Source organism: Catharus ustulatus, chromosome 2, assembly GCF_009819885.2.
Source record: "Catharus ustulatus isolate bCatUst1 chromosome 2, bCatUst1.pri.v2, whole genome shotgun sequence".
Taxonomy (NCBI): domain Eukaryota; kingdom Metazoa; phylum Chordata; class Aves; order Passeriformes; family Turdidae; genus Catharus; species Catharus ustulatus.
Window position 1 is genome coordinate 82809836 of NC_046222.1, and position 22108 is coordinate 82831943.

General features: G+C 41.7%; 1 protein-coding gene across 1 annotated transcript in view; it reads left to right on the plus strand.

The window, feature by feature from the left end:
• The first annotated feature begins 2209 nt into the window (after positions 1 to 2209).
• The window catches only part of HS6ST3 (heparan sulfate 6-O-sulfotransferase 3), a 282958-nt gene continuing 263059 nt past the window's right edge, over positions 2210 to 22108 (plus strand). Inside the window, exon 1 of the mRNA XM_033052668.1 lies at positions 2210 to 2773. Coding sequence (XP_032908559.1) covers positions 2241 to 2773 — 533 coding nt within the window. The 5' untranslated portion in view covers positions 2210 to 2240. The remainder of the gene's footprint in view (positions 2774 to 22108) is intronic.

Below are 22108 nucleotides of genomic sequence, written 5' to 3' on the forward strand. Positions count from 1 at the left end.
ACAGTCTAGTATTTAATGAGAAAATCTTAAATGATGATATTTTTGTGTCATAATAAAAGCATCAGAAGAGCTACTTGAACCCAAATCCTTTAGCAGCACTTCTATTTCAAAAGAATTTAGCCATATTTCTTGTTAAATAGTGCATAGGCTGAGATGAGAACAAAATGCTTCTGTATCTTACACATAAAAGTATTAAATTTCTCTAGGACAGGCTTTGTGGCATGTAGTAAAAGAAAGAGGTTAAAAGACAGCCTCACTAAGTCTGAAAGCAGGTGAGCATGGTGACGACCAAAGCAGAGAAGGGAGTCTGGTCTCCCTAGAGAGAAGATGGGTGCTCTGCTGCTCATGCTGGCAAAGAACACGGTGATTTTTCAAGGTGAAAATGCTGTTTTCTACTTCAATAAGAGTCAGTGAGTGCACATCTCTTGTCACTAGAGGAAGAAGACTAAATAGGTTTATTTGATACCAGACTCTGAATTCTTCTTCCAAAGGATGAAAGGTCTTTCAGTACTGTGGTGCATGGCTGTACAAGGGTGAATTTCACCAAGTACCCCACAGCGTTTTCCTTAAAAAATTTCACTGAAGATAGAAGTGCATAATTTCTTTCCATATTTTGGCAAGACCCAAATATTTGCCACTGTCAGACTTTAACTGGTGTGATACCACAACACTGCTATGGGATGCTGGGAATGTGCATGCATGTGTGGTAGATATTTGGAGATGGGTGATGAAGCTGCTGTTCTTGTGGACACCTCAAAACATTTACAGTTTCAGCTCCTTCTGTTTAGACCATTTTCTGGTAATTTTTATGATTTCTGGCAAGATTTAATGGAAGCAGATACTCTACCCCCAAAAAATCCAAGTACTCTTGGTTTCTATATAAAAATATTCAGTTTAAAATACATTTGTCTATTTTTATAAGTTCTAAAGTTAAGTGGTCCCATGGGAAGGCACTACTCTTCCGTTATCAGCTTTGCAGAGGTGAAGCTGTCTTTAGAGTTGAGAAAAAAAGTTGCTTTAGCACTGTCAGATATCTAATTAATCCCTCAGTAAATAAAGGCATTCTGTAATTAAATAAGCGAGATGTGCAATCAGTTCTAAGACAAAATGCTTTGCATATTAATATATTGTAATCCAGGAGCCATATGAGGCTTGGTTTTGGATATGAAGTGCTTGTAACAGACTCTTAACGTTATGGGGAGCACAGTGCAGGCAAAACAGTTGGTTTTTATGCAAAACTCAGCTGAGTGTGATCTGCGGGCTAAAGATTTGAATGCCTATTAAAAAGGATAAATTTTAGTAGGGAAACCCACACAGTTTCAGGATGCGGATTGTTGTAAATACATGAGAGGGATTGAAAAGTAACCTTTTGACATTTTAATGGAGCAGCTGCGCTGCTGGGGAATCCATGTTATTGCCTCGGGAATGTGAAAGTGTTCTGAAAAGGGGGTTCGTGGTTTGTGACTTAGTGCTTTGAAGACTACAAGAACCAGCAGCGCTGCATGCCAGCTCACCTACAATTAATTAGTTAATCTGTGGGGTGGTAGGTGCCGTCCGAACCTCCTTGTAAGAATCACGGGCGCGACACGGCGAAGCGTGCCCGACACGCATTCCCCACGGGAAGGTGTTGGGAAATGAGGAGTTTGACGGAGCCCCGCTCACCTGCCTGCGCCCCCGGCCCGTCCCATTGGCTGCCCTAAGCCCCGCCCCCGCCCTCTCATTGGCTGCTGCCGCTCCCCGCCCCGCCCCCTCGCGCGGCCGGTCCGGGTCCGGTACCTGGAGGGGAGCGCGGGGCGGCTCTCCCAGCCCCCGCCGGGTCGCCGCGCGCTCCCATTGGCGGCAGGGCCGGCGTGCTGGGCCCGCCCATTGGCCGGCTGGGCGGCCTGCCCGGCCGCGATTGGCCGGCGGGCGGGGGCGGGGCGCGCCCCGCCGGGAGCCGGGCGCTGTGTTTGGGCTGGAGTTGCGGCGGAGCGGGTTCGGGAGCGGAGCTGTGCGGCCGCCGCCGGGCAGAGTGTTCCGGGCACGGCGCTCGGCGCCCAGCGGCGGGCGTGGGATGGCCGCCTCGGGCGGGCTGCGGCGCGGCGCGCTGGGCTGAGCGGAGCGAGCCGCGGCCGCCTGCCAGGACCATGCCGTCGGGGAGGGAGCCGGGCGCCCCTCGGCTGCGGGATCCGAGCGGGGCGGCCGCCCCGGCAGCGGCCGGCAGCGCCTGATCCCGCGCCGCGCTGCCCCCGCGCACCGCCATGGACGAGCGCTTCAACAGGTGGCTGCTGCCGCCGCTGCTGGCGCTGCTCTTCCTGCTCATCGTCTACCAGTACGTGTCGCCCGCCTGCCCCGGCGCCGCCTGCCCCCGCCGCCCGCCGGCCTCCGCCGCCCGCCGCGGGGGGGGCCCGGAGGAGCGGGAGGAGGAGGAGGAGGCGGCGGCGATGCCACGGCTGGCGGCCAAGTTCCCGTTCGCCCGGGGGGAGCTGTGCCGGCGGGTGCGGTTCGACATGCGGGGCCGCGACGTGATCGTCTTCCTCCACATCCAGAAGACGGGCGGCACCACCTTCGGGCGGCACCTGGTGCGCAACATCCACCTGGAGCAGCCCTGCTACTGCCGGGCCGGGCAGAAGAAGTGCGCCTGCCACCGTCCGGGCGGCGACAAGGACACCTGGCTCTTCTCGCGCTTCTCCACGGGCTGGAGCTGCGGGCTGCACGCCGACTGGACCGAGCTCACCAGCTGCGTGCCCGCCGCCATGGAGCGCCGCGGCTGCGCCGGCAACCGCACCCTCAGGTCAGTGCCTGCTTCCCAGATCTGCTCCGAATCAGATCCCAGCGCCCTGGGAAGGCGCCCTGGCAGTGGGTCCCACTCTCCGGGCCCTGGGACAGAGTTGTCCGCTGCCGTCCGCCATAATAAACTAACGGCGGGGTGAGGCTGGTGTTCCGGGGGAGGCTCTTGCCTTCCCGCTGTGTCACCTGTGATGCTCTCGCTGTGCCTCAAATCCGTGCTGGCCCCACGTAGCAGCTGCCTCGTGTGCGGGTTAGCGCGAGAGAAACTCCACTCGTGTTCCCGCAAGTTTGTCCTTTCGAAACTTGCCTTTAACAAATCACTACGCTCTTCTGCAGCAGGAAGAGTGTCTCTGCAGAACGTGATGGATCGTTGCAGCTGCTGTAACTAGCGGAGTTGGGAGTATCCAGAAGCCCTGAAACTCTCTTTGTGCCGTGTTCGTGTCGGCACTAAGGCAGGGTCTGTGCTTGCCGTGCTGTGCTGGCCGCTCGCTCTCCGGGCAGGCTCTGTGCAGGGAACACTGTACTAGCAAAAATCCCACTGTGAATGTCCCTTTGACGATCTGATGGCAGTGGAAGAGGGAATTCTGTGTGCATACTGCCTCTCTGCGTGTTATAGTGTGGTTTTGTTGGGTCTTGTGAAAGGTCTTGTGTGTTCCAAACACGGAGTAATTGTCAGATGGGTGATCTCTATTGGTAAGAGATCCCTCTAGGTGATTCAGTAAGTTTTGGTCTTTGTTCTGATTTATTTATCGTTCAATCAGATTATTCAGGCTAGCATTAGAACCTGTCTTTATTTATTTGATTGATTTTGGACGTGTGTTAAGGAGTCATGAGCTGAATTCACTCTTAAACCTCTGCACTTTCATAATTGTAACTTCAACTCTGTGAAATATTAAACAACGTATAGGAAGAATACCTTTGAAAAAAGTTATATAGTTTGGCAACTACCTTACATTCTTTCATTTTAGTATCCATCTTGATTTTTTTGAGTCCACAAACTTTAAGTTTTCAGTAGAATCACTTCCACATTGTGGTTTGTATCTTGTCACTTAAGAACTTGTATAGTCCATGACATTCATGGGCACATTTTCACAGGGTTTATTCATCATGACAGTAGATTTGATTATTGTTGTTGTTGAACAATTTGAAGGTTATTTGATGTGAATATTAAAGGCCCATACAGCAAAGCTAGTTGCATTTGGAAAGACTCCAGGCAGGGTAATGTGAATTTATTGTGAATGGTTGTGGACTTGGACTGTACTTGCAGAATACTGTTAAGGTAATTCATACAATTTTATGAAAAAAAAATTAACTGATGAAGTGTATGTATTTGCTGGTGGGAGAGAAATGCTGTGAATGTCTTTAAGGACAAAATAATTTGGTGGTAGTTGTAGAGCTTTAAGGAATATTCAAGAAACTTACAATGTAAAAGGGAGGGGAGGAGGAAGACTAAAACTTGTAAAAATGTTTGAAAATACATAGTCTACCAGTGAAGTCCACTTTCTCTCATTAAGATTGTTAGTAGGTAAAAAACTGAGTGCTAAATTCAATTGCCAAGATTACAAATGGGCAATAAAATTGGAGTAGTAGCTTCAGTAGTATTACAGAAAACCATTCTTGTATTAGGTAAATTCAAGTTGACCTACACAGCCAGTCATAGTGGTTATTCAGTTCATAGCTAGTAATTACTTTGATTGAAAAAAGACATGTAGTGATACTTTGCTATTATAGGTGAATACTGTTTTCTGAATTTTTTTGGTTACTGGTTTAATTAATGGATTATTTGATTAGTGTTGAGATTGCACTTCTTGATTTGTCTTTACATAAATGAGGAATAATGTGAATAATAATTTATTGCATTGTTTTAATACTTGTTCGTTCTTGTATTATGACCTGCGCTAGGAGACACCTTTAAATTTTCTCCTTTGTTTTGTCATTATAACTGTGTAACTTAACTTCTGCTTCTCAAGGAACTCTAAAAGGAATCAAATAACCCTGAAGTATGGATTATCTCTGTTGTGAATTTCTTTGCTCCTGGTGAGATTGGAATCAAACCCAAGCTACTTTGCTGTTCTATTAGAGGCATACATCTAAGTCTTTTTTTAATGTCTGAATGGAGAATTGGGGAAACTGTATACTTAAAATAGGCAAGAAACTAGCGTATGGGTCTAATGTAAAGCATATTGAATATTTTAAAGTCTTCCTTTAAAGCTTCTGAATGTATTTGAAGCACTAGACTTCTTTCAATAGCTTCACTTTTCTGCCTTCCAGCTATGGCGTCAGAAAATTAGGCTAAATTGGTTAAATATTTGACAATGGATTTTCTTTGTGGCTGGCAGGACAAACTCTTACAGATTTGGTACCAAGGTGCTTGATCTCCTGTGCCGTATATTTGATGCATGTATTTCAATTTTTTTTGTTTGTTTCTCCACATAGGAGGTGTGGATATTAACACCTGCTATGTGGAGAAACAAGCAAACAATAAAATCTTGTTCTTTCAGGTCCCTGTACATGCGGTTTGTCTTTTACTGCATGGAGGGAATAAAGGATTTATAGCACATGATAGTGAAAATTTGTTTCTTAGAGGGCTAAAAATAGCGTAAATTAGATCAAGTCCTACCTTTTAAAACAGATCTTCAAAAGATTTTATGAAGAAACTATAATTGTAATTCTTGGGGAAAGGGGCTAGCTGATAAGGAGTGGATGATCATGGTAAAGGTCCTAGAAGATCTGTAAAGCACAACCTCTCTCAGTCTTTGTTTTTCATGGACAGTGTGTTTAAATCACTTAGGGTTTTAAAGAGAATTTGTCTTAGTTTTTCCTCTTTCTGATGTTGGACCCAAGATGGAACATGGGGCAAAAATGGATGCTGTGCTCCAGAAATCTGAACCTCCTTAAGCCCAAGTGGCAGCATAGACTTTTACCTCTGTGGGACTTAATGGTATGGTGTGCCTTGCCCCAGCTTCAGTATGAAAAATTGCTTGTTATTAATGTATTGGATGCTACTGTGGAGTTATAAAACTATTTCTTTTGTTAGAAAGCAAAGTAATTCTTTTGAATGACATTACTTTAAGAAACCAACCAAACCAAGACAAAAAACCAGTCTTTTATGTGTTTGTATTGCCCTCTATGGAAGCCATTGAAGTTGGTGATGCGTGTGTTCAGCTCTACCCCCAGAACCTGACTTTCATTCAGAGGTGCCAAGAAGCTGAGACTCTGGAATAACAGCCAACACTGCTTGAGGAAAGAATGGGAAGAGGAATGTTGTGAGATGTCTAACCTGGTATGCCAGGGGAAGAGTTGGTGCCAAGTCTGAGTGACATTAGACTGTGTCTGCAGACAGTGGGGAGAAATAGAATAACACAGGCAGCCCTTTTAAGCGTCTGAGACGTGTCTGAGACCTGCTGAATTGTCTTCTGGAGGGACAGTTCATCCATTCACTAATAACAAGAGAAAGACGAGAATTGTGAATTGGGACTTTGTATCTAAAGCTAGAGGAGAAGAGTTCCACATCTAATACTGCAGAGACATTGTCCAAACCGACTGTCTGCCTCTGTTAGGTTCCCAGGTAATCCTTGGAGTGTGAGGTAGGGCTTGCTTTGCCTCTCTGCTCTATGGAGGAGGGGTTGAGAGAACCTGAGAAGTTCGGATCAGGGCACATTTTATCCCTTGCTGATGATGCCTGCAATATAATTAATAATTATTCATTATTGTTTATTTGAAGTTTGATTAAACTGAGAGGGCAATCCTTTAAACTACACACTTGAAAGAACACTTTATTGAAAGTTTTGTCTGATTTCCTAATATAAAACAGTGAAATCAGTCGAGTTGTGTAAACCCCATAAGCTTTATTGTCAATTCAGTTTAGTCTTCAAAACTACTGATTTTCATTAATTCACTTCCATTGTACTCTCTGTTTCCTTGTCCTATTTAATTTACCATATGCTACATTTTTCTATGGAAGTGTAAACCAGCAGTGTAAGCCCATGAGTCCTGGAATGGAAAGAGTTGAATAGAAAATATTAGTAGGATTCTTTTTCCTTCCTTTGCATTCCTTTAATTGACTATGGTGTGTTTTTTAAGCTATAGCTGTAACAGAACATAAGACAGACTCTGATTTTTGCAGCCGTGGTAAATGATCTTCACAAAAATATAAGAGTGTTAATTGAAAAATAAGACTATGTTGAAGATGGTGGAGAGAAATGAATAAAAAGTTACAAATGTTTTAAACTGATAAAAAGAGCACAAATTCTCTATTGTACCTAAGTATCTTCTACTGAAATGAGTGATGGAACCAGTAAATTCTATACAGTTTTTTTAAATAAATGTAAGGAACAACAAAGATTAAACAATTTCCTGTGGCCCTGCTACTGACTGTGGGTTTTTTACTTCCTTACCTGTGTCCAGTGTAATCTGCTCAAGGGTTTCATTGTCCTTAAAGTTGAAAAGTGGTATTGTCTTCCCCAAGTGCTTAGTGCGAATCTTGTTAACTTCAATTTTAAGCCCATTGCATCTCCTGTCTTTTGAGAACCTGAGAACAAATTGATCTTATTTTCTCTGCAGTAGCCTTCTGGGTACTTTGGTTCTTAGGAAACCCTCTTTCAAACTTCCCTGCTTCAATAGTAACCAAATCCAATGCACTCTGTCTTTATTGGAGGAACACAAAGAATGACCTACTCTTTAGGTTTGTGTCAGTTGTTTTCTTGAAAAGTGATGTTTCAGTGGGAGTACAGTATTTTGTCTCTTAAGAGACCAGAAAAGATTACTTGGCTTATTCTGAAACTTGTGTTTGTACTCTTCACTGGTATTTACCATTTTGTAGTTGCCTGACATTGACTGTCAGCTTGGGATTTAGACAGTATTCATTTTATTAAAGACTATTGCTTATATTTTCCATTGTCTTCTTGTAGGAGTTTTGTGCTCGTCCCCAGTGGATTTCATTCCTCTTCTGTCAGTTTTTTCCATTTGCAAAATTGATTTAAGTTTTTATCCTTCCTGGCTTTTCATCATTGACACATTTAGTAAAAATGGTTTTGTTTTCAGCATCCATGTTGTTGATGCAAACATTGACTAGAATGAAATCCCTTTGTAATAAACCTTTTGTTTGATAACTTTCAGAAATTGCTTTCCAGGGAGTTCTGCCCTTGCCACATCATACTTTTTTTAGACTCTGGGTTATTTTTTTTTGGCTTATGGGAGTAATTGGAGAAGTTGCCTAAAGTTGTCTTTTTTTTTTCGTTTTTTGAAAAGCATTTCCTTTCTAATGTTCCTTAATGTTCCTATTTTAAGTCAACTACTGTATTTTAGCAGGAAATTGGTCTGTTTTGATCCAGATTGATTGAGATAGTAATGCTGTCTGCCATTTTTTTTTATTATTTCTTTGCAGGCAACTTGCCTAGAACTTGTGGCAACAGCTAGCAACTATCCTTAACTACTTTTGCTCTGTATGTGTCACCTGTGAGGTTTCAGAGCAGACAAATGATTGATGTAGCAGAACTCTTCTGCATCAAGGTTGTCACAACCCTGAAAAATCTTTCACCCAAAGATAAGTCTTGTCTTCAGACTTTTGAAGATACTGCTATAAATCTCAGCAGGTTACCTACAAAAATGACTAGAACTCGTGTTTACTGTTAATTGCCAGGAATGACAAAAGAGTGGTCAGCACTATTTCAAATGGGAACGGATAGTTCTTGTTCATCCATCATTGTAATTTATGGATAACTGGAACAGAGTAAGTTTTGAGCCAGGAAGGTGTGTGCTATGAAAATGAGCACCTGAACTGCAGTTCTAGTTGTCTGGAAGAGAATTTGGTGGCTTATCCAAGCCAATTTGGCTTTTTCTGGTATTTCTTTCTGGAAAATAGGCTGTCTAATAAGATTTTCCGTACAATAGAGGAGCTATTCTCTTTTTTGTGCAGGAGCCAGGCAGAGATGTCCTGTGGGAGAAGAAAAGAGTGGAAGTGTCAGGAACATCCCCTAGGGCTGTACAGTATTATAAGACATAGCAGCTGTTTTAACTTTCTCATGTTACGATGCTTTTTTAATTTCCATTAACCAGCTACCTAATTTAGAACAGTTTCCAATCCTCTTGAGTAGGGTATTGCTTAAATTCTTGCACAGCCTTAGGTGATGTTATTGGTTTGATGCAGAATGGGAAAGGTTACTTTGTGAAAGGGAAAAGTTGCTGTGTAATGCCATTACGCTGATAGAGATCAGATCTGTAGACACAGCTAGTGGCAAAAATAGGGATAAAATTGTAAGCTTGCTTGTGGAGGTGTTTTTTGAGATCTCTTTGTAGAGAAGAACAAAATCTCTGCCAACTCAGCTCTAGTGATCACAGAGAAACTGAATGGAAAGTGTAAAGATCTGATGGAACCGAATATTTTCTACCTTCAGGTGTGCTGACAGTTTTCAATATCTTAACTTCTAAGTAAGCAAGAGTAAAGTATCTTCTCCCAGAGTTTGGTGAAACCGTGGCAGCTTATATATAATGTAAAGACTCTGCTGCTATTTGTGCAGAATGAGACCCAGTAAGAGCAGGAGAAAGCCTTTATTCTTTAATATTTTTAGTATAGCTGCCTGTTCTCTGGAAGTATTTATAACCCAAACTTCTATGCTATGTTGGATGTTGTAATGTTCGCTTGCCTCAGAAAGTAACTTGAAGTCCCTTAAAAGCTCTATTATTGCTGAGCAAGGTTTTAAACACTGTGTGGGAGGCTAATTGCATGAATTAAGAGTATCATTTGGACAGCCACTAGGTAGCCGCTGAAACTACTATTTTAAAGGGAAAAACTTAACAGAAATATTCTGGGGTTTTGTTTGAGATTGCATGAATCTTCTTTCAGAGAAAATGCTAGAGTAGCAAAATCAATAACTCTTGAAGTACTTATGGCCTGTTACATGATCAGTGCTCGAGATCTCAATATGTATTGACTGAAAAGGTATTAAATGGGTTTTTGTAAGGATAGGACCTATTAGGACTTTGATTGTGCTATGAAGTTTACACTTAGGTGGTGTTATGTGTACTTCTGAAAAGATCTGGAGTGTGACCCACAGCTGAAAAAATCTTAGAAAAATAGTGCTTAAACTTAATATCTTAACCTTCATTTTTTTTTCTTTAATAATCAGTAATCTTTTAGGAAATGCTTGATACAAATGTGACTTTCAGACACCTTAGAAGTGTTTCATTAATACAGTTACATGTCAGTTGTGAAAGTGACAGGGTCATGCAGGGTGGACTGTGACTCTGAGTGTTTACAAACTGGTGGAAATGACAAGCATACTGACATAGTAGTGGATAAACTTTGAATACCATGTGAAGAATAATGCTGGGGTGGGGAAAGCAATGAACAGATGCAATTTCAGTTTCCAATGGATGGAACAAACCATGATATTCACAATTGACTGGAGAGTATATTTCCCTGTGAAGTAACTTGATGAGAAGTCTCTCCACAGGGTGCTCTTTGATACTGGAAGGAAATGGTCCCTATAGGCTGTATGTGGAGTATCTGACCTCTCTGAGACCAGTTACTTTCTGCAAATAAATTAACTTGAAAGTGAGTGAAATAAAGCGCTTCGAAAAGCACTAATAAAATATATATTTTTTAAAAAAGTTCTCATCTAAATTCTAATGATATCAATGTAAAGAACTTGCTGACTTACAAATTTCTATTTGATTTCTGAACTGGCTTTTGTTTAAGTAACAAATACATTTATATCTCAGTGCTTGTGTATTTGCATAATTAAAAGTGTCTACTTGCAATTTTTGACTTCCATATATCTTTGAATGCAGACTCTGTCTGAGAGTGTGGGGATAGGAGGAATAGCAACTGATGGTGTTTGCTTGAGGAACTCCTCGAAGCAAGAGAAAGAGGAGAAGCAGTGTAGGTATAAGCTGTGAGCCTCAAGTGTGAGAGAAGTCTGGAAGAGAGCAGGGAGCAGAAATAACTCTGCAGTCTTGCAAGGTCAAGGAAGGATTAAAATTATGCAATTTAAAAGTTTTTTTTTTAATCAAAAATAAATGGATTCGGCTTTAAAGCTCTCCATGAGTTCCTCTTTTACTTGCTGGAAGAGAAAGATACAGAGGTAATGAAAATCTTCAAGTACTAGGTAATTTGAGCTCTTGTTCTACATAGGTATTTTATTTTTCTGTTATGTTCTTTCTCAAGTTAGATAAGTGTTATAATAAGAGAGCCAAATAGTAAATTAAGCATCTTCAGTTGCAGCAGTGTAAATCTCTAATAGCAGAGTTGTCATCCTTTAACTAGACTTTAATTTTTAGTGACATGAGTAGAACCATTATTTTCCAAGAAGTTTCCAATGTTAGTGATAAACTATATCTGCTAAACCTCTGTCAGGCTAGAGCTATGCCATTTCTGTTGCTGACTTAACAAGTTCAGATGAAAAGAGTAACTTAATGAAATATTTTGTTTTCTACTCTAAGTCATTTGGATTTATTATGGAATTACATAGGAAGGGGATCTCTGGCAGTCATGTAGCTTAAACCCCTGCTTAAAATCAGTCTAACTAGAGCAGGTTGTTCTAGGCTATGCCTGGAAATTTTGATATAACTCCAGGGGTGATGGTCCCAGAGTGTCTCTGAGCGGCTTCTTGCAGTGTTTGGCCACCCTCATGGGAAAAAGAGCTTTTCTCCTCGGCTAACAGAAATGTTCCATTTTCCAAATTGTGTTTGTTTCTTCCTGTCTTACTGCTGTGTGAATCTAAAAAGAGTCAGGTTACTACTTTTCTGTTCACTCTCACATGGAAATTGAATAGAGTAATGAGGTCTGCCTGATTGCTACCTTGTCCCCAGACTGAACAAGCCTCACTTGGCCACTCTGTGTTGTGTGTCCCAGCCCCTTGTCCATCTTGGTGCCCCTCTGCTGACCTTTATTGGTGAGCTCAAAATCAGACACATAGTCCAGGTTCTGTCTTACCAGTGCTGAAAGGTGGAGTGAGGGGAGGTCAACTCCCCCAGCCTGCTCAGTAGTCCTGCCAGCAGAGCTCAATACTTGGTTAGCCCCCTTCACTTCCCAAGGGTGCATTTTGGTGGCTGTTACTCAACAGCATCCACCAGGACCAGATCTATTTCTGCAGAGCTATGTCCCAGTCACTGCATGCCCAGCCTGTCTTGAGTGTTACTTCACCTCAGGAGCAAGTTTTTTCTTTTATGTAGAATCATGGAACCATACAATGGTTTGGGTTGGAAGGATATCATAGATCATCTGGCTCCAATCCACCTGCCGTGGGCAGGGACACCTTCCACTAGAGCAGGTTGTTCAAAGTCCTGTCCAACCTGGTCATGAACACTTTCAGAGATAGTCCATAGCTTCTCAGTCCCACCACCCTCACAGTAAACCACTTATCATGGTTGATCCTCAGGAGTTTCTCATCAACACAGTTCTGTTGCTTCTTGAAGTTGCTTGAAATAGAAGTCTCTGGAGTGTTGATCTGTTTCTCCAATGTGGGGTTACCCCTGAACCTGCTGAGACCAGACTCTGTCCCACTATCCACATAATTAATAGACATTTTTAAACACCGTTGGCATCTCTCCCAGTTCTTGAGTGACACCACAAGCCACCAGTTGGATTTTGTGTAGCAACCATGTCTCACCAGCATGCCTCAAATAACACAGTGGGAGACCATGACATTGCTGATGTCAATGCAAACAACATCCACTGCTCCAGGAAAGTTTGCTCAATCACCTTTCCGGGGTGGAGATGAGACTCATCAACCTATAGCTCCTTGCAGCTAAGTGTACAGTTTGGTTTTTATTTTTGGCAATTGGGAGGAAAGATTACAATGGAGAAGATGCTGCAACATGAGAAGGTGTTGAAGTAAGTATTTTATCTGCTCCTTGTTCCTCAGTTTGAGACTCCTGGAAAAGCTCAGAAGCTATATTTATTAAATGAAGGATATATGCAACAGTTTTTTTCTCTGTGGACATTTCATTAGTTTGTTGGAGGAAACAACTAACTACAGCAGTAACTTTTTAGATGGGCTGTGATGCTTCTGTGACGTCCAGTTGTAAAGCTGGCGTTGAGCATGTATTACAAAAAAATATGTTTCCTTCGTACATTTCTTGTAAGAATGGGATGGTATGTTTCTCTGGTGCCTGGGAGGGTGCGTTTTTTCTTATTATTTTATTAGATAAATTAGAACTTGAGTAGCAGTTCAGTAAATAAGAGGAGGTCTTATTATTATTATTGTCTTTTAATTTTTTTTTTAATTTCAGTGTGTGTTGAGTCAACCATTTCATTTCTATTTGAATTATTTTTATCCATAAAGCTAACATTTTTATAGTTTCTATATTCATATTGCAGATGGTGTTCTTCAGAGCTCTAACTTCCATCTACAGTGCTATTGTTATTAAACTCTTCAGAGTTAAATGATAGTGTAAAAATTCATCATGTATTAACATGAGATAACTTTCCAGAGTTTGTAATGAAAGAATGTAACTGTTTTGCCTTTTTTTACCTCAGTTATTGGATTGAACTTTCAACATATGTAAGATTTTGTTGTGCAAGTTTTAAAGCTTCTAGAGGCAAATATAGAATCCAGAAAAAAAAACAGCAAATATACAGGCAAAGAACTTTATATTTATTTACAGTGGATTATAAAAGCTTTAAAGTGCCAAGCAGAGAAAATTCAGAAGATGGGATCTCAAATATTAGTTTGTATGTGCAGCTTTATTTTTTACTGCTTAACATTTTACTTCTTTGAAGTAAAGGTTTAAAGTCCTTGTTTTCAAGACAGACTTATGTCACAAGCTTCAGCTCAACTGTGTTAAAGTGGTCATGCCTTTTTGTCAGACTTTTAAAGCCTGAAAACACCCATTGACATTATTTTCTCCAAACAGAGAATTTAGATGCCTAAATGAAAGGACTGAAATTACTTTTCCTTAACAGCTCAGGCTCTTTCTAACATGTTTTCTTCTCCAGCAGAAGGCGGCTCTTTGTTTTGCTCTCCAGGACCATGTAAATGTATGTTGAGTTTTGCAGCACTGCCTCTGACTTGCCTATTTTTTATCAGGCTATACCTCTTTTCATTTTGATTAAATTGCCAGATAGCTGACAATGGAATCAAGAATCCCACTGTGATATGGGTCAGTACCAGCCATCTCAATGGCTGCTGGGCCTTGCAGTAGAGTAATAGGAAAACTGATGGACTGCATCTGACTTACAGGTTGACTGGGAAGCTTAAGTGTGGCCATACAAAACTGTGACTTTGATTAGGAGAGCAGTAGGGATGCTAGAAGTTTATCATTCTTGTTTTGTGCTCTGCTACTTGTATTCCAGAACATTATCAGGTAGTTTCAATGAAAATATTAAGCCTAAACCCAAATAAAATACAAAAAAGGTGAATTGGGAAGTCTTCGTAGCAATAAGTTCATTGGAGTTGCATATTTTAAGCCAAATTGCAAGTTGTGTATCCTTTCAGGAGGATGCCTGAAGAATTTTCACTTTGTACTGTATATATGGGTAGCAGAAAAGCTTAAAAGGACGTACAGAATATGAAAGAAATCTTTTCACAATCACTTTTTAATTTTTTTTTTTTTATAAATATACCTACTACTTCTTGTATTATTCAAGTCGTGTTCCACACTTCTGATTTACCTTCTTGGCAGCCTGATATTGCCCTCTCTCCCACACTGATGTCCTTTCTATCTTCCCAGCAATTTTGCCTTTATTTTATATGTTTTCCTTGTGTGATTCACATCCCCTTTGCATTGTACCTGCTTGCTTTGCATACAGAATGAGCTGGTTGGAGTAGTGCTCCTCTGTGCTCAGCTTGTTCAGTAAGCTGCAGGCTTGAATCGACTCTTGAGCTTGTCTGCCCTGTCAAAGTTCAAAGGGGCTTTTAGCTGTTTGGCTTTGCAAGAGCTACCAGAACCAACCAGTTTAATCTATCCTAAATTCTTCTGTTGTTCTCTCTGTTACTAGCAGTACATAGAGACAGAGGAGGAAAAATAACTCTTTTTCCTCTACCTGAAAAGCCAGGGATTGAAAAGATGCATTTTTATGTAGCTCTGTGTTTCTGTCTTTTCCCTTAAGCTGCTGCTCAGAGGGCTTTTATAATTGCTTCCTTTTGATTTGTGTTCAGTTTGTCCTAGGATAAAGCATTAAACAATTGCAAGTTGTCTAATAGCACATGCCTCAATCGTTACTTTTGCAATGACTTGGAGAAGAAGGTATTTAAGGTTAGCGGTGGCAGAAAAATATTGTTTTTTACCATTAGCTGTTTGATGGCAGTACTGAAACCCAGTTCTGCAGTGCAAGACACCAGTTTCATCCTGAGGCAGGAGCAGGGGAGTCCTACCCAGCAGGTGAAGAAAGGCAGATGGGCCCTGCCTTTGTCCGGTGCCCCAGGGGCAAAGGAGGGAGATGTTAATGCTTCTGTAACCTGGGGAGAAAAGGTAATGGTTTGATGGGACTGGAAATGTATGAAGTAAAGAGGAGAACTTAGGTGCAAGTAGAGGGGGAGATACCACTGTCTTAAACAGAGGAAAAACGGATTTCATGGGAGAAGCAATATGCCAGGAAATCCAAATACAACATGTTTGCAACAAGACTCTGGAATGCATGCAGTTCTATTGAGCCAGTTCTCAGCAGGTGTATTGGCTCTGCAGTGGCTTATTCAATCGCAGTACTCAAATTTTAGTTTCAAATTTTTGAGAGCTAATTTTAAGCAGTTAGCATATGCTTTCTCGTTATCTTTTAATAGAGATTTGTCTGCCTTCTACTTCTTGAATTCACGTCTAGTATCTGAATTCTTATTTCTTTTCTCTATAATCATGGGTTAGAAATTAAGAGAAACAGCAGCTCATGAAAAATCATAAACATGTTATTCCAAGTCCTGGAGTCCTGTGAACAATGTGCTGTGTAAATGCACACAAGCTGACTGGTTGCTCTCTTACCCTTCTTTTTCTTTGGAGCCCTTTCATTCTCTTCTAACCTCCTAGCTGTATTGCTCCCTGGTCAGCCTGGTGCCTGCATGGCAGTGGCAGTGGCTGAGGCAATGATTGATGTGGAGACTAAATTGCTAGACACAGTTAGTGAGTGTTTCATGGAGCATTTAGTCTGCAAACCAGAAGAGGGAGAAGCAGTTTTGTATGTGCTTCTGATCATTGTGTGCAGGATCTGGTTCCAAGTGTTACTGTCATTCTGTAAAATGTGTTTACATTTCTTGCAGGATCATCTACCTCCATCTCTGAAAACCTGCTAGTTTGGGGGATTTGTTTTTAAAGAAAATGGCTTAAAATAAAAAAAACCATATTAAAGACTACAGTAGTTTCACGAATACAAGCCGCACGGATTATAAGCCGCACTTCCGGTGCCTCGACAATGTTGCTGTCTTTGTCAATAGATAAGCCGCACCCCGAATATTAGCCGCACTTTCGTTCGTCGCGAGAATCCGTGCGCAGCTTTCACAAATTGGCCAATTAGTAACAGGATCACGGCATAGCGGGCTTTACTGGCTCGGGGCGGGGCCAGGAAGGCTCGGCCCGCTCATGGTTGCCGACGGGGCCGGGTAGCCCAGCTCAGCGCCACGGCTCGGCGGGGCTGGCCGGGTGGTGCTGCCGCTGCCGCCGGGCTCACTGGCCCCCCTCTCCCGTCAGCACCGCCCCGCTGCCGCGTTCCCTAGCCCTGCCGGCGGGCTGCCGCCGCCTGGCTCGGCGGCCGCGCCGCGTTCCCTAGCCCTGCCGGCGGGCTGCCGCCGCCCGGCTCGGCGGCCGCGCCGCGTTCCCTAGCCCTGCCGGCGGGCCAGCCACTGCCGCCGCTGGCAGGCATGCCGGCCGCCTCGCCGCTGCGTTCACGTACTCGCCCTGCCGGCGGGCCAGCCGCTGCCGCCGCTGCCAGGCTCGCCGGCCGCCCCCTCCCATCTGCACCGCCGCCGCGTTTCCTCGCCCTGGCCGGCACTGCAGGCCCCCGCACCGCCGGGCTCCCCCACGCTGCTGGCCCCGATTCTGCTGGGCTTCCCCCGCTGCCAGGCAGCCCCACCCGTCGGCCTTCCTGCTTCTGCCATGCTCCCCTGCACTGCTAGCCCCAGTTCTCCCGGGCTCCCCCGCCCTGCTGGCCCGGGCTCCCCCCCACCCCTGCCCCGCCCTGCTGGCTCAGGCTCTGCCGCCCACCCCCCGCACCGCTGGCCCCGCCTCTGCCAGGCTTTCCCACCTCAGCCGGGGCCGGCCGGGCTCCAGCTTGGCTTGGGGCTGCCGCGGGCTCTCACTTCCGTGTTGGCAGCTTTTAGAATTTTGTTAATGTATTAGCCGCCCCGGAATATTAGCCGCACTTCCGGGTTTCCACCAAAATTTTGGTCAAATTGGTGCGGCTTGTATTCGTGAAATTACTGTATTTATAAAATTAAAATCCTTGTAAGTGTAATGAAAACTACTTGAAGATGCCATGTGTGAGTGTTGGAGGAAATACATGCACCTATCAAAGACAGTAAGGCCAAAAATAAACTGGCATGGCATAGTTAAACAGCAGGGTAAAAGATGGTTACACAAAGCAGTTTTCGCCTTTTTTTTTATAAGTTAAGTTTTGCCTGCAAGAGCAAAATACAAAGCTTCATAAATTTCTGGCAGTATAAGGTAAGAATACATGCATTCAACTAAGGAGGGTGTTTTAGGAATAATTTACAGGAGGTATAAAATTAATCTTTTTGAAACACACTGTGAACAAGAAGCCCACTGGAGAATGCACAGGGCTAATAGATGATATCTCCTTTTATCCTCTATAAATAAAGCTCTATCAAAAGAGAAGCTATTTTCTTACCTCTTGTATCCAACTTCATTTTTGAGCTTGAAGAAGTTCTGAACTGGAACCTTTTATTATGGAGGATGTATCAAAGGATCCCTCTTCAAATTGAAGTGTTGGTAGAAGCAATTATGGAATAAGCTTGAAGAGAAAAAGGAGGGATGAAAAAAAATACATAAACCAGATAGTATTTAAAAGTGGCAGTTTCCAGAACTAGATGGTATTGAAAAGTTCTCAGGAATTAAACAACCAAACTAGTAAATATGGATGTGACCCTCTGCCTAAAACTTGGCATTTGAACAATTTGAAAGTAATTTTCAAAGACTCCTGCTACTTAACAATAAGCTTAGCATGTGCGTTGGGAAAAGTAGGAGAAATTATTACAGGAAGTAGAATTAGCAGATAGTTGCGTATTACAGCACAGTGGGAGGCCCCTGTGGCTTTTGTAATAGAAAATCATGTCTGAATAATGTTGTAGGATCTAGAAAGGGGTCAAAAAACATGTCTACAAGGGAAGTTGAGTGGTTGTAGTACACTTCAGATAAAAATGGTAGCTGTATTTATCTTTGTGTGTTTTTTTTCTGCTCTCAACCCTTTTTCTGGTCGCAATCTTAAGAAGAAATTTCAAATGAAGAACTAAAAATTTATTCTTAGATCTTATGATACACTATTTTTGCAACACTTAAGATTAGTCTTCTAGATCTGAAATGCCATTGTGAGAAGAAGAATCTCTTAAATGAGAAGTTCAGCAACAGTATCTTGTTACTGAAAAGCTGTTGGAGCAGGCTTAGCCTTTTATTTCCATTTTATTCAGAACTGATTAATGGCCTATGCACTTTTCCAACAATAAAATGCTCTCAATCACTATTCATACTTTAAGACATTGTGTTGCAAAGATGTAACTAAAAGTTGTGCATACTCTTGAGGTGAGGAGACAAGAAGTTTCTGCATGCCCCAATTTTTTCATGCCTTTACAGGTACTTGGTTTGTCACATCAGCTTCAAAGTTCTTGGTTGTAATTGCCCATATAGCACTCAGACTCATGCAGACACTTGCACTGGAACAGATAGATTATAAATCCATTGAGTCAAAGTAATCATCATGGAGTACAGTAAACTTCATGTGAAGTTTCTGTGAGCTGCATATATATGCATCTTTTAATCCTTTCCATAATGAAAAGGCGTTTTTGGCTTGATGAGATGTCGGTATGAAAAGTACTTGCACATAAAAAGACGTGCTTAGATACATCTGCTATGGTAAATCCCTTTCAGCTGAAGTTCTGAATCTGCAAATTCTGACAGCTTTTTATTTAGTGGTACAGCTGTTAGCACAGGTACATATGGTAACAATACTTAGAAATTCTACCTGTGAGTTCTTAAATATGTATAAAGCAAAGAAATCCTTTACCTTCATTTGGCATTTTTAAGATAAACCACACTGACTCTTGAAAATGTAATTTTAAATCTTCAACTACAAGGCTTTTTAAAAAATGACGGATTTTTTTTTTTTCTTCAGAAATACAACTTAGGAGCCTGAATCAGACAGTGCATTTAGTTGGAATTACTTCCTATATGCATCCACATCTCTGTGTTTATGTCAAGCATAGGGGCTGAACTTTTCAATCCCTGAATCTAAAGACGTTATTAAAACAAATAAAGCAAACCTGACCAGTAAAACCCAGGAAAACTTCAGGGTGAAGGAGAGTCAGTTACAAGGCTGAAAAACAAAGTACTGCTTGCTTCACATCATTCAAGTGTGCTGGCTTTTCCTTAGTCCTTCTTTCAAACCCTGTTCATTCTTCCCTCACAGTGGTTGCCCAACTTGAGACAATCTGCATTTTCCATATTGAGATTTTTTCCTCAGAGTCCCTGAGAAAATATTCTTACTCAGTCACCTTTTGATGCTTGTCTGTGGTTCTGCTTTCTGAAGCTGTCAAGAACACTGTCAGTCTTAGCTGCCCTGTAGCTTCCCTACTTGCCATCTGTCCCTATCTGTCACATGTGTGCTTCTTTACTATATTTTTAATGGCTGAGTGCTCAGTGTCTAGGGAAGACATCTTTCTTTACCATCTAATTCCTGAAAACTGCTGGTTTAGTCTTTGCTGCATGGCAATTTATGAATTGCAGGGGGTTTTATGATGTACTGTAAACTGTAACCTCATGGAATAGTGAGTACATCAAATTCTGTAAAGGATGAACATGAATTTGTATCTTCTTAGCATAATATTAAGTGTAGGTTTACCATGCTTCTGTTTTCCTGTGTGCTTGCCACAGAGGCTTGTACTTGACCATTTATATCAGCGACATGCAGGAAAATAGTGTTTGTTTACTCTCAGAATTCCCCCAATGACAGTCACTTCACATTCTTTACAGCTATTAAGCGACCTTTTTTCTCTTTGTGACTTTGATCAGAGCAATTGAGGTGGTATTTTATTCCAATTATGTCAGCTCATATTCCTTTGCACCCCTTATGTTGTTCCCGTATATATGTGTGGATGTATTTTAGAGAGAAGAGATAAGAAGTGTATTGTGGAGAAAAAACGTGTTAGAAAGAAATGTCCTTAATATTTTGGAAGTGTGTAGGAAGAAATTTTAAGCTAATGACACCATTCCTTTTTTTTTCCTGTTGGAAGTAGGTCAAGGCTGATTTTGGCTCTGTTAAAATCAGAGCAGATGATAATTTTCTTATTTAACAGTGGCTGACTACTGAGTGTAGAGAAGGGAGTAGGGAAAAAGGGCCAAGGTACTTCTCTACTCCTCCTCTCTAGGCACAGGATTTAATAGTATTGTTCAAATATTGTTTGGTACTGTATGCCTCTGAAATGCCTGTGGAGAGAACACCAAAGGACAGGCATATGGAAAAGCAGCTCCAGTGGATAACGTGGGAAAGAGCAGCAGTGATAGTGAAGGGCTTCCTTGTGCTTCCTAGGAACTCAGGTGAGGAATCCCTTGTTTTATTTCCTTTTTTCCACTGCAGTGTATGTACCACCATCATTAATGACTGCTTTGGATGTAAATAACAATGGCATAATGGCACTATAAAACTTTTTTATTTGTCATTAATAGAAGCAGATTTTGTACCTGCAGCTGAGGGTGTGAATGTCTAATGCTTTTTCAACAACTGCTTTTCTCTTAAATTTCTTGAGGAATTGATAAAATGTGCAATTAACTGATAAGCTTAGTGGGTGTAAACTTAATTGCATCATACTCTACTTATGCAAAACCTACATGCACACTTTATTGTGAGACTTGAGACTTCATTTTGTTTAAGCTTGAGAATGATTCTGTTCTTGCAGATTAGCCTTGCTATATGTTATTTGATGTTCGTTTCTGAAGACACACCTAGGCATATAATCTTGGTGGAAAGAGAACTGCAATTACCAAGGTATTTTAGCATAATTATCTTAACACAGTTGCTTGCTGTTCAGAGAATAGTTTTTCAATGCTGACAAGTTGAGAAAAACAAAAATTCTGACTTATATGGATTTAGGAGCCTTTGATGTTTATAGACATTGGTAAATGAAACTCAAGTTCATCTGTTCTAATTTAGGAAATGCTAAATGTGTCTTTTTGTTATTGCCTAGCCTGTAGGCAAACTGTTCCCCCAGCGCACACAGAGTTTTATTTACAATTGCATAAGTGTCCCTGGTGTGTGCTTAGGCAGTTCAGTCACATATGTTGGGCAGTCCTATCAAATAATATATCCTACATTCACTTCTTCTGGCTGTTGGATAAAAGGGAAGGGGAAAAATGGTTTCCTTCAAAGAGCGTGGTTTTATTGGTTTGTTTGTTTTTAAGTTACTTCTTAGAATAGCAGAGAATGCTAATATCCATAGTTGGATAAGATTTAAAATCATGATGTCAGCAGCATCTTTGTTTCAGAAGATGGAATGAATGCTTATCTATACTTCCCATGTTCCTGTACTGCTATGACAAGTAGTAATGGATAGGGAGGTCAGCTCACTGAGCGGTCTCATATAGGCTATTGCTTGTTTCCACTGATCTCAGTGTTTCTGACTGCTTGACTCAAATGCTTCATCTGGTGCCAGTCCCACTAACTAAACTTACAGTTTGTCATATGAAGATTCAGAGGCCACCCTGAGATCTCCACAAGTGATACCAGTGAAAGAAGATTTTTCTCAAATAAAGAAATGTGGAGGTTTCCTTAATACAGGCATACTCACTTTCTAGTAGAAATCTTCATCAAGTGATCCAGAAATAATTTGCCAATTAATCAAAATTACTTGCTTACTTTTAAGACAAGATCTGTTTATCCCTCCCTGCTTAAAAAACTCAGCTACTTCAGAGTTATCACAGAACCACAGACTTTAGATTATTTGCTAACTCTTTCAGAACTTTGTCCTTTCAAGTAGTATCTAAAATGACCAGCTAATTTGATATTTACAGTTTTTGAGGTACTGATGAATTTATAGATTTACACAATTCTGTCATTTAAGATGTTTTGTTGAGTTTCTAAGTGGCATCTGGCAGTGTTAAACTGCTTTCAGCATTTCACTAAAATGGGTAGTGGCTCAGATTTCTCTTTCAGGTGATATTAACAGCAGTATAATCTTTATCAAATAAG